Below are 13,418 nucleotides of genomic sequence, written 5' to 3'. Positions count from 1 at the left end.
AATAGAGTTCTCCAGGACGTGGGCGCCTGGGCACTGCCACAATACAAATGTTAAATTATTATAATTAGGACTTTGCTCCCCCTTTCTAATTGTCTCTCTCTCTCTCTCTCCCTTTCACTGGACTGTTTTGAATCCCTCTGATTTCTGAATGGTATTTGGTAACAATTCTCAAACTTTCCTTTCCTCCTGTCCCACAGGAGCACATTTACAAGCTGATGAAGAGTGACAGCTATGCACGTTTCCTCCGTTCTAACACGTACCAAGACTTATTGCTGGCGAAGAAGAAGGTATCTTTTGGGAAGGACATGCTTGCATCTCTTAGCACCTATTGATTCTCGCCTGCTGCTAGTGTGGAAATGGAAATATTGTTTCATTTACTTTTTTTATGTTTCTTTTTTTAAAAAGGAATGAGAACATTTGTTTCCTTCACCTGAAGGCCCAGGGTATGGCATCCCTATATACAGTTTCGGCAGCCATGGCAGGGGAAAGGTAGAATGGCCAGCCAGTCAAAATACAGAATATGGAAAAATGCTCAGATTATACCGGCGTCTTCCAAACTCGATACAGGCAATTAGAAGTCCACTGTCTCCTCTTCATGACAAAGATGATATCTTGTATCAGAATTAGACCTCATAAATGTGTTCATTGGCTAGTCAAGGTAACAAGATTGGGGAGATGGTACAGCATCCTAGATTTAACCATGTGGTCCTCCTTTGGGATGCCTTACCTGGGGACCTCCCTGTAATGTCTTACCCCCTCCTCCTTTTCCCCTTTTCCCAGCTCTTTGCTCCCCGAAAATGTTTGCTTTTTATTTTAAACAAGAAATAATTGCAACCCAGAGAGAAATCAAGAATTTCCGCCATATTCTTCACCAAAGACCTGGGCCTCAATTCTTTTCATCCCCTTGGTGTCAGCACGTCCACTGCCAGCAACATATTTTCTGCCATGAATTACCCACTCAGAGTAGCAAAGAATTGATTCTGTAGGATTAAGTCAGCTCTTATTCAGCCAGTTCTATTCAGGCCAGGGGGGTTAGAAGGTAAGATACTTATCTCTGCATTTGTGGCTGTGTTTAAATGCTTTCTGTACCTCCCAGCTTACTCCAGTACTCTGCAAGAGAGAGAGAGAGAAAGTGTTTGTGTGCACGCACCTACCTTTGTGTGACTCACTTACAAAACAATAGATACAATTACTTCCAGTTACTGCAGCCTGAGCTTGTGGTTTTCCATCACCATGCTTTCTGCTGTTTCTCCACTGCATTCTCAATGGGCTGTCAAATTACAATTCATTGGCGCAACTCAGTGAAATCCCATTGACTTTTTACATGCTCATTGCTATTATGGATCCTCAAAGTGCATATCGTGACATAATGGGCCAAACTTTACTCTCCGTTGTGCCTGGCATTTGCTTCAGTTGGATTGCAGTGGTGTGACTGAGGACATGAACTGGCCCTGTGTTTTAAAACCAGCTGGTTTTAGACAAGTACAGACCAGAAGAAGAAATGCAAAGTCCTAGCTGACATTTGAAATTTTAAGTTGCTCTTTAAACCTGGGTCAGAATTCAGAGGTTGAGGGAAAGAAAGGGGTGCAGTTAAAACTCTTGAACACCCTGTGATGATGTAAAAGAAAAATTAAAAACCTTTGCTGTCTTATCCCTACGAGCGTCCATGTATGTTCTCCCTCCCAAGCTCTCCCTTTCAAAACATTAGGACCTGATGGTTATGTGTTAATACAAAGGGAAGTTCTCCTCCCAGCTCCAGTTTTGAATCAAAGATTTCTTTGGAATCATTGTTTGCTGTCAGATCAAGTGCTAGACCTGTCAGCATGACTTGAATGATTCTCATGCCACCTGAGGAACAGATTTCAGTGTCATGCTAACACTGCAGTGGAAATAAGAATCTAGTTTCTTTTAGAAAGAGCTGTAGGTACTCAAATAAACATATCCAAGCAAAAAGAAGACAGTGGCAAAAATCATGTAGATGTGTCATTCACCAATTTAACATATGGTGGGTAGAAATTAAAGTTACTTCAAAAGCTGTAAAGCACATCTTACTGTGTTTGGCTAGTAGCCATTGTACCCCTGATAGCACAGAGTTGTTGACTGAAAGAAAATGAAGCTTCCATATGCTGACCTACCTGGTAGATCCTTAGTAGATTTACAGCAGATTTGAGAGAGTCCTTTAGGGCTTCTTGAGGCAGCCTAGAATCTGGAGTGGGGGTAAAGGAAGAACAGTGGGATACCAGAGCCTTTCAATATTGAGGATTTGGGTTTAAATCCCAAGGTTAAAAATTTGGCCTTATTGAAGTCAGTGGGAGTTTTGCCATTGACTTCAATAAGGTTTGAAAAGTTTGAATCCTTGTTGGGAATACCTCCCGAATGGCCCTCATTTCAAGGGACAGCACTCATTTTAGTCCCAAACTGGCCCGCATTCCACACCTGTGATGTGTCCTCGCTTTTCTTGTTTACTATTAATTACAGCAGAAATGCAGAATCATGGAACTGAGATTACAGAAAGTTATTTACACTAAAGAAATGAATTCCACTGCATTTTAAGTTTCTTGTATGAATGCATTTTTGTGTCCCCCTCATTTTGGGTCATTGCCATACATTGCATCCCATATATGGGCCTTGTGGCAAAAGTACAGGATTGGGAATCATGAGATCTGTTTGTTCATTCCCTGGCTTTTCCACTAATTTTCTTGTGTGACTTTGGGTAAATCGCTTCATCTCTGTGAGCCTTATACTCCCCACTCTGTAAAATGCAGGTAATAATTCTGACCTGTGTAGCAAAGATGTTGAGTCTTAATTAACATCTGTAAAAATGTCTGGCATATTTTGAGATCCTCAGGTGCAAATCTCTATATAGTATGCACGGTGTACGTGCAAAGTATCATTTTTCCACATCACAAAATAACTGCACATGTGAAAGTTTCTGATCCAGGGTCTGAAAGTGGAATGAGCAAGAGGGGCTTGTGGGCCAGGATTCAAATAAATTGGCAGAGTTATGAGGAGGAGAGGGGAAAATAAACATACTTTACACAGACTCATGGATGCACAGATGGTGGACATGGGCCATGTATAGGCTAGGAGTTCCTTATTCATTCATGTTGGAGTTTTTCTTCTTTCCTACCACTGTCATTGTTATATGTACCACAATATGATGGCCTAAAGCCTGCAAATCCATGGTATACTACTCTGAGTGCAGGACTGGGCTCCCGCAGGGGTGTGTTTGGAGGCTACATGTAGGAACAAGGAAGGTTAAGAGCTAGATGTAGGTCTCTGCATTGCACAGAAGTAGGTCACCCTTGCATGCCTGCCTCCTTACTCTGTAAAGGGCAGGGTGAAAAAGGGAAAGGATGTGGGCAGTGCATCCATGTATCTGAGGAGAAAAGGACTTTAGCCTGGTAAGCATGCAGATGGGCCACTTAGCTATGTGTTTGTCTGTGGGCCTCACTCCTGCTTCTAGGTAGGAGTCATTAGGTTGCTGTCAGCAGCTATCTCACAGATGCAGGATTGGGTTCCTTCGCCTACCCATTGCGTTTTACTTCTTGTGCATACACACAACATGCCACACCTGTGCTGTGCAAGACCAAGCATCAGTCTGCCCATATTTCTACTGATACATACATTACCACATTTTATAGTGGGCAATAACCACCATCCCTTCCCCTCAGGAGACAAAAATTGGCCAGGCCCTTGGATGACAGTGAACTTTATGCAAGAGAAGAAATGCCTGTTACGTTTAGGTCTTGAAAAACCTCCTCACCCACTCACTGAGGGCGAATAGTGATTTTGACAGGGTGTGTTGGCTGAGGGGGGCTAGATATTCATTGGCTCCTCCTCTGAGGAGAAGGGAAAAAGCAGAGAAGCTCAAGCCCCGGTGCTCCTTCAACAGGAGGGGTCATTCTAAGAACCCTAGATAAATAGAAGGAAGGGAGTGGAGGGGCCCTGAGACTGCTAGTTCTCATTCAGGAAATGGGGCAGTAAGGACAGTGACTGCTGCACCGACGTTCTTCTGAGAGTGGAATGTTTGTGTAAAATGAACAGCAAGCAGTTAGAGCCATTCTCACCAAAAAGGAGGAGCAGGGGGGCCTTTGAGCCACCGTCTTCTAAGAGGAGGAGAGGGAAGGGTTGGAGAGGGCCCAGCTGCAGGTGAGGGGCTGAGAGCTCTCTGAGCCTCAGGAGGGGTAGAACAGTGGAGGCGCTCTGCAAATAGGTGGGAGTGGGATCTATCATCAGTTTATTGGGGAGGGAGAGCTGATGTAAATAAAATATGCTTTGTTTAGGAGGCTGGGGCAGTTGTTTTTCTCCCTCACAAGAACACATCGGGCCAGATTCCATATTACCCTGTGCTAGTGAGAGCAAAGTAGGTGTAAATTGCCACCCCTTTAATCTAGCAGTGTTTTCCACTCATTATGCACTGGTGTCAATGACTATCTGAGGTGCAGGGTAATTGATAACCTGACTCTTAGTCCACAGGTGAGTGAGTATCAAGGGAATTTTTCCAGCCTTGCTTATAATTATACCTTGTAAAATATTGTTCCTTTTGAAAGACATGAATTTCATGCTTCTGAAACACACAAGTCTTGAGGAGAAATTAGTACTAGGTTCTGATATGAATGGAGACCTACAGTGTAGAATGCTGAGCTCTTAGAACTCGTTCATACTCTCCTTCAGTCAATGGCAAAACTTTCACTGGTTCCAGCATGAGCACAACTGGGACCTTAGTATACATATTAGAAAGAGAAGAGAACTCAAAAGTCATATTAGCATCCATGGGCGGACAGTCACCATTGCAAACAAGTTCTCTCTGAAAACCAGTCTCATGCCCTCTCACCTTCTCAGTCTCCTTAGTGTCTACCAAGCTAACTTCAGCACCTCTCCATCCCCTTCTCAGTACCTTCAGAGGAAGTGTGACAGTGATAGAGCTTTACTTGAGTGCCATAAGAATGCTAAGAGATCTCCTACTAATCATGTTGTTAATCATTTGTAGTTGGTTTTCTAATGTCTACGCTGCCCTGTGCTAACAGACTCTTTACTGAAAAGAACTAAAATCGGAACAGTTTGATAAATAATTAACCAATAGAAAAAGAAACATGGAGAGCTGCAGTAAATGGTTAGTGATATAGTCCAGTATATTCTGGATTTTTTCTGCACCTACCTGGGCTCAGCTGTTTTTAATAAAAGCTTTTTAAAATTTTTAAAAATCTGTATCCTACTGTTAACTTGTACAGTAGGTCGGTCTGTTTACTGTTGATGAGGGTAAGTTTTCTTTTTGCACGTTTGAGGACTGCTTGAATAAGCGTGTGTGTGTGTGTTTGTACGAGCATTGTTGTCATACTTCAAAGCATTTTGGTGCACTTCCTGTGCTTTACCTGATGCGTTCAGACAACATACAGAGATCCTTACTCTTTATTTTTCTACATTCTTACTACTTTATTTTTAAATTTCCTTCCTCCACTTTGCAAGGCAGCCTCAAGCACCTTTGCTTTGAGCTGGACCGAGGCAGGCAAGCGGTTACCTCAATAACACATAGCCAGTCACACATTTTGTAGACAAGCAGGCAGGAAATGCTGGAGAGCAATACAACCAGCACAAATGTGTGCTCCTCCTGAAACTGTGCACGTCGGCTGCTTGGCGTGCAGCCAGGTTTGAGTGCTTTTTATTTTAATAGAAAAGTGTAATGCTTTGATCAACAACTCGATACTCTGGTGACTGGTGTTCTCTAGATACCTTAGACAGTTCGATTTAAACTCGGGGCTATTGCATTAATACAGTTCACCATAAGTGTGTCATATGGTGGAGCTGGGAGTGTTTGCAAGGCAGGTTTCAATGTAGGACGTTAGCATGGCTAAATTTTCAGATGGTAGTTCCCAGTGAACCCTTTCAGTATTAGAATAAACCTTATATGCTGCAGCTTGTCAGTTGATATAAAATGTCAGTGCCCCAAACTGAATCCTTGCAGTCCATTTACACCCCCACTCCAGTTTCCCTAAGAATGGGAAACGACATCAGCCTACAGTAGTGTTCCAGACATTCCTGATTCTGCAGTTGCAGAATTTGCCAGAGAATTGAACCTTTACTACCAAAAGGCGCTCCAGAGTCTAACCTGGCAAAAACAGCTATGTTTCTAGCTCTCCTGGTTGTGGGCGGCAGCAGCAAAGCAGCAGTGCAGAAGTTCAGATCTGGCAGCTGGAGAGCAGCGGCTGCTGGCCACGGGAGTTCATGTGGTATGCAGTGCAGGAAGACTATTTTTTTAATCCCGCTCCCATCCCGTCCCCCAATACCCACTTCCACTCCCACTCCCTCCCATGTTGTTTCCTGAATTTTTATCATGCTTCTGCTATTATGGTACTGGGTCCTACGGCATCTGTGGGATCCCAGTCCCACATCAGGGCTCAAATTTTCCTAGCAATGGCTGGACATGTTGCTCTCAGGATGTCTCCCCACTAGCACCCACCCACTTCCTGCACCACCATGCAATGGGATGGGAACTCCCAACTCACCCATGCAGAGGGATTGTAGTCCTCATGCACTTCTACAAGGGGATGAGCAGCCCCTGCATCTCCTTTTCCCCCACACAAAGGGAATAGAAAACTCTAACCCTCCATGCATCATCATGCAAAGTGGATGGGATGCCCCACCAGCCTCTGTTGCCACCCTTACTTCTGTGCTACTGCTGGTGGTAGTGCTGCCTTCAGAGTAGAGCCCTGCAGTGGGACTAGGGTCCCACAGGTCCTGCAGGACTTGCTGCCATAATACTGGGAGCGGGATAAAAATTCAAGAAACAATGCGGGAACAGGTGGGAGTGGGTATTGCGGGGCAGGACAGGAGCAGGATTAAAAACATAGCCCTCCTGCGCTGCAAACAACATGAACACCCCAGCCAGCAGCCACTGCTCTCCAGCTGCCCGGCTCTGAAGTTCTGTGCTGCTGCTGGCGGCGGTGGCACCACCTTTAAAGCTGGGCAGTCAGAGAGCAGCAGCTGCTGACCGGGAGCCATGCCTCCCCAAATATAGAAGTTAAACTATGCCTATGTTTGCTATAATAATTGTTTCTGGGAAAACACACTCCAGGGCTTGTGCATTGTATTGCATTGTGTTATCCCTTTGACACTCTTTTTTTCTGTTTTCATAGGTATATATGACCCTATCTCAGATGGGGGTATGTGGTAAACTACATTATTTGGAAAGGGGTACGCCGCCTAAAAAGTTTGAAAACCACTGGCCTAGCCATTACATTTCATAGTCAAAATTGTGCCTTTAAGGCACTGGGCATTGCTGGGGATGAGGCAAAGCTTCATCACCTCAGTGGGAGGTCAAGAAGCAGGGGCGTAGCCATGAGTGGGCCTGAGTGGGCCGCAGCCCACCCACTCAGCATCCAGGCCCACCCAAATCTGAGTAGGGGTGTAGTGCTGCCACAGTGGCCCAGAACATCACTTGGGCACCTGAAATCCAGGATAGAGCTATGTGGCCGCCCTTCAGAAAGCTACGCTCCGGCAGCTCTGCCTTGGTGTTTTCTGAGCCGCCCCATGCGCATGCCCAGCTTAGCAGGTGAAGCCCTGTGTCTGGGGGCACCAGGGCTATGAAGAGGGCGTGGCATCGAGGGAGAAGTGAACTAGCACAGTCTGTCATTGCCCGTCCACACAAAAGTCAGGGCCCACCCAGATTTCCACTCCTAGCTACACAGAAAGGGACAGTGCTTCTAAGAGGCCCAGTGCACAAAGGTACTGCCCAGTCTGCGTTGTCCTTTAGATTGATGCACTTGGCCTGATCTGTGTCAAAGGGCAGCTCTATGCCTCACTTTCTCCCTACCTCTCCCATGTGCCTCCTCTGGAGTGACATGCTCCCCTGTGAGTGCATAGAAGGAGGAGTTTCTGCCCTTCCCTGTGCACCGGGACTGCAATTGTGACTTAATCTTACACCAGCCACATATGAGTGAGTCTGGAGGTTCCTTGTACTTTCCTCTCTCTCCTCCACTCACACACTGTGATGTGAATGTTAAACAACCCCCACAGTGCCCAATCCACACAGGGTATAGGTCTGTTATGGCCCCCAGCTCTGGAGTCTGGTTCTTTAGCTCCAGTAGTAAAGATCTGTGCTTTCAGCTCTGGATGTCCATAGTTCAGTCCCCAGAGTTGGTCAAGATAGTGGCTGTCACACAGTGACCAAATTATGACAGCTTCAACAGAAGTCCAACTCACAAAGATCACCATCACAACTGGTACTAGCTGGGCATCCTGGAAGGTGTTGCACTTAGGGTAGGTGGAAGGGTTGGGAGTAATTCACAGGCATGAAGAGTTCGCTTGAGAAGCAGAAATTTATTGCAATAAGACTAAGACCATCACTTACGATAACTTCTCCTTAACTTCCTGGAGTAAGGGTCTTCTTTCTGTACTGGGCTCCTCCCAATCTTGATTTACCTTGGACCCCTTTGGGCAGGGTTGGTTTCTCTGACTCTCCAACAGTTTACCCAATCAGAAGGAAGAGTCCAGTCATCTCCCCCACCCCTTACCTCTCATTCCTTTATTTACTTTCCACGTCAGCTTTCCTGCCCCCACCAACTCTTATACTGCGCAGAGTGGTGCTGCTGGTGTGCCATATAGAAGCCACAATGAACAGCTCCCCCAGTCCAGTTTGGAATTACACCTGCCATTTTAACTTATATTTGGCCCAAACCCTCAATTTATCATTGTTTTATATGTGGTTTTGGAATATGAATATCAGTATAACCTGCATAGATGAACACCAGTATTGAAAGCATGGCCTCATTGTTCCTCTTCCCTCCCTACTGAAATGCTGTCCTTAGAATTAAAAATCACAGTAAACGAATATACTTTTTAAAATAACACTATTTTATAGATCAGCTATAAAATTTCATCATCCTAGAATTTCTAGCATTTGTGTTGGATGTCATATGGTGGCATCTTGGCTGATAGTGTGGCTCTTTTAAATAGTTACACAGGAAAACGTTCCGTGGTTGTCTCATGTGGACAAGGGATGGTGTTTTCTTTCAATGCCCATTTCCATTGGCCCTGCTGTCTCTGAGGTCTCATCACTGACAACTAGTTCAGTCTGGTCTTCTAGGCATTAAAGTGCTGTTCTGTGGTGGTAGAAGTAATCAACTCGCTGTATAATCTGGTAAAGTCTTGGCATATATCCAGTTACAGGTGCCTTCATCAGTTGTTTCTGTACTCCTTCTTTGTCCTTTTGGGTTGATATTCCAGCTGAAGTCACAACTGGTAGGTAATCACAAGCAGAAGATTCTAGAGAAGTACTTTTCTTGTATCTGTTTCTCTAAGGAGTTTTATCTCATATACATGGCCCTCTCTTCTTCCCTCTTCTCCAGTATAAATTGTATCCTCCCAATATCATCATCTTGTCCCTGGCTCGCCACATTCACATAAGTTTCTTTCCAGGACTCTGTCTCCTGGATGCAGACAGAAAGCTTTGAGCAGTGCTTGCAATCACACTACTGAATCTCTCCTGTTTTCCATAACAATTTGTAGGCCCTCTTCAGCTGTTCCCTTCATCAGTCTGTATAGTTGGTTCAGTCCTGCTCTCTATGTGGACACCAGTCAGTTATTAATGGATCCCACTGCTGGAACCCATATGCTTCTAAGCCCCCTGCATCTGGGGAATGACTCATCACTGTTCCTAACCCTTGATTTCTCGGGCACACTCCTTGGTGGACCCCGGGTGTTTGATGCTATTCTTGGGCAGTGGAATATGTCCAATTGTTTAGACATATTCCCCCAGGATCAACCTGGCTGTGAGAGCTCTTGTTTCTCAGCTAACCCCTTCAGGGGCAGATGAGCCAGGAATGCAGGCTTAATAAAGGAATTTCTTAGCCACACACTTTGCTCTTAAAAAGCACACTAGGGAATTACGGATATTTGGAAAATGAGACACAGTCCTGAACGCAGCCCCCCAGGCCTGATCTCACCCTTCCTGTGAGTCCTGGGTTTGGGCAGCATCCTTAGACTAGGTAGCCCTTCTTGTCTTCTTACTTGCATGTGGCAATGGTCTGGCCTCTTGCTTAGAGAAGCACCCCTCTTCACCTACGTGTTTGCTGGAAAGTTCTAGTCTCCAGCCCCCTCCCTGGCCCCATTAGTTTCTAAGTAGACAGTCATTCAAAGTCAATGGCCCTTCTGATAGAAAATCTATTGTTCCAGTAGGGAAGAGTTCTCCAACATTGATGGTCCTTGTTTGCACAGTCTCCGCTTTTTAGAATTTTCCACCAGCTGTCAAGTCCCTGCCACAAAATGGGTGCTCTAATCTACCCTGTAGGTTACAACACAGCATGAAGGTCACACTCCAAGAAGAAGGTTAGAGTAAAAAGCAGAGCTTCTGAAACAAAATGGGTTTCACAGTTTGATACAGATATATCCTCAATCTGTCACTTTTGGCATGACTATTTCCCCCTTTATTCTGTACACAGTCAAACCTATCTAGAGGAAACCTTGGTGATGGGACCATACAGCAGTAAAATGGACAATACCCATTTATGCTTGGACCAATTATGCACTATGTGGTACAGACAGTCCTTCTGAATGTATTGTTCCTCAGACAATGTATCATTACTGAGAAAGTTCTGCAGACTCTTTCAACTGGATTCCTTGAAGATCATAGAATTGGAAGGGACCTCAGGAGGTCATCTAGTCCAACCCCCTGCTCAAAGCAGGACCAATCCCTAGACAGATTTTTACCCCAGTTCCCTAAATGGTCCCCTCAAGGATTGAGCTCATAACCCTGGGTTTAGCAGGCCAATGCTCAAACCACTGAGCTATCCCTCCCCCCATGGTCAGGTGTGGTGGTATGGGTGTTTTGTATCTCAGTATATGCCCCAAGTCTCTTTAAGAGTTGATTCTCAAATTCCTTATGCTTGTGGATCTTTTCAGAAAATTCAGATTGAATGACAGTCTCTGAGTACTATATTGGCAACTGTTCTGCTGGATTTATTGGCTGTTGGACAGATCTGTGTAAATATTGTGAAATGATGTGTTCTCTACTTCCTTTTACTAATGTCTAAATGCAGCCAATCAATGGAGAAGGGTGGTGGCTGTAGCGCTCTGCCAAGGGTTGGTGATTTTTTTTCTAATTATTAGGTCTTTTCCATTCAACATACTGACAAACATGCCAATAACTCATCAATTTCTTTCCTCATTAGTGGCCAAAAGAATTTCTCTTGTGCCAAATGAAATACTATTCAGTCCTGAGGTGAGCCATGTTCCTCATGTAAATGCTAATAAGCCAATGTGTTTCAGTCTTATTGCAATGAAGTTTTATTACTTTTAGCATATGAATACCCGTACGCTCTGTGTAAACCAAAACCCGGGCCAAAAACATGACCTCATCTTTCCACAGCCATACACAGTATACATATGCTGTCTCATACCTAGAGGTGGCCTCTCCTGAGAAAAGGTGAGGCACATTGAGTGATGCAGTGCGGTGAAAATCTGCTTCTACCCTCTCAATAAACAGAGGAGTTCAGGCTGTAATTCCAGCGCTGTTTTTCTCCAGCACTGCATTCACTCCCCAGAAAATTATAAAGTTGATTTGGTTCTTCCATCTTTCTATTATCTGGATAGGAGCCACCAATCAGCTGTTTGCCAGATGTTAACCAGAATCAGAGGTCTCCACAAAAACAGCTACAGAAGGAAAGTTCAACAAGAAATCAATAACACTACACAGACCCTGTTTTATTGCTTTGAATCAGCTATGGAGCACATTTTGAACAGAAGAGAAGCAAAGGTGTCATTCTCCAAGGCAGCTGCTGGCTCTCATTCTTTAAGGGTTTGCTGTTTGCTGTAGCAAACAGCAGTTGCTGCTTTAAAAAAAAAATCCAATTTTTAATTTATTTTGTTTCTTTTTTTGCTTCCTTATCTTTTTCTGCTGTTTTGAAAAACTGCATTTAAGCTGAAGGTTTTTTTTCTGTATTTTTTCTCCCCACTTTTTTTCCCCTTAAAGCCAGAGAATGAGCAAGGTCGTAGAACTTCTCTAGAAAAGTTCACTCGCAGTGTGGTAAGTTCCTTATTTTTTTTTTCGTTCCTCAGCATTTTACTTTTAGTTGTGGGGTGTTGGTGCTTAACTTTTTTGTTCTTTTTTAATTTTTTTGCAGATAGCCTTTTTGCAGCTTTTCTTTTAATTCAGTAGCTCATCAAAACTGTAGCTCTTTAAAAAGGGGAGGGGAGGGGAGCAGAATTCCATAATGTGCATTCTGGATAACAATCACCACATCAATAGGCCAATTTTGGTTAGCGTTAAAAGGCAGGTTGTGGTTTTGCTATTTTCACACTACAATATTTGTTATGGCTTCCCCTGCACATTGTAGTAGGACAGCATGGTTATAATAGCATCATTTGTATTGTATCTATATTGATTTCTATGCATGGTTAATGATAACATATATATATATATATATATAAACATATATACCCATATTGCACCTTTTATATATCAACTGCAACAACTTCCTTGGTAGCCCAGATTTGTTGGTGGTGTTGTAAGAAGGTGATGTATGAAGATGATAGTCAGAATGTGGTTGAATCTGTAAGAAGCTATGTTCAGTACAAGATTTTGTGAAAAGAACATGATCTTTATTACATTTTCATAACACCTTTGTAATGAAGGGATTGTACTATGTGTACATACAGTACATATGCTCGCATTTGTGTGTGTACATACATGTATGTATATTTATATATAATACATATGTATGCACCATATATATAAAGATAAAATATTTGCATACACAGATAGAAAAGGGGAAACTACTCAGGTAAGTGTGAGCTATAATACAATGTGTTTTTTGTTCTTTTTTAATTTTTTAAATTAAAAAATCTTGCTGATGCTGTCATAACTATACAAGTGAAACTCAGTTGTGACATCTGATATGTCTGCAGACTCCAGAGATGTGTGTTAGCTCTACTGGCAGGTTTCTTCTGTAGTGCTTTAATATAGTTATTGCATATGATAGACATAAAAAAACATGTTTACAATACAATCATATACAAAATATTACTCAGCCAATCTGTGTGTGTATGTGTGTGTGTGTATATTCTAAAATTGTCAGAAAGCGAGAGAGAAGAAAATGAAAAGAAATATAGTATAGATATTTTTACACTTGGAGCCAGATTCTGCTCCCAGTTATGCTCATATATACTGAGAGTAACTCTCAGTGACTTCTGTGGAGTAACTGGTTTTACAGTAGCATAACTGAGAGCAGAATATGGAACTTAGGTTTTTGATTTCAAGGTTAGTATGAAAATCTTATCTCGGAGTGCTAGGATTATGATATAAAAGATTCATAGATTCTAGGACTGGAAGGAACCTCGAGAGGTCATCGAGTCCAGTCCCCTGCCCTCATGGCAGGACCAAATACTGTCTAGACCATCCCTAATGGACATTTATCTAACCT

At 43.4% G+C, this 13,418-nt stretch overlaps 1 protein-coding gene across 1 annotated transcript in view; it reads left to right on the top strand.

Moving 5' to 3' along the window:
- The window catches only part of RGS6 (regulator of G protein signaling 6), a 502,429-nt gene that overhangs the window by 456,436 nt on the left and 32,575 nt on the right, over window positions 1-13,418 (top strand). The window contains exons 15-16 of the mRNA XM_065403307.1: window positions 198-287; window positions 11,969-12,022. Coding sequence (XP_065259379.1) covers window positions 198-287; window positions 11,969-12,022 — 144 coding nt within the window. The remainder of the gene's footprint in view (window positions 1-197; window positions 288-11,968; window positions 12,023-13,418) is intronic.

This window comes from Emys orbicularis, chromosome 4 (assembly GCF_028017835.1).
Source record: "Emys orbicularis isolate rEmyOrb1 chromosome 4, rEmyOrb1.hap1, whole genome shotgun sequence".
NCBI lineage: Eukaryota > Metazoa > Chordata > Testudines > Emydidae > Emys > Emys orbicularis.
Note: the sequence above shows the minus strand (reverse complement) of the source record. Positions and strands in the feature narration are given on the sequence as shown.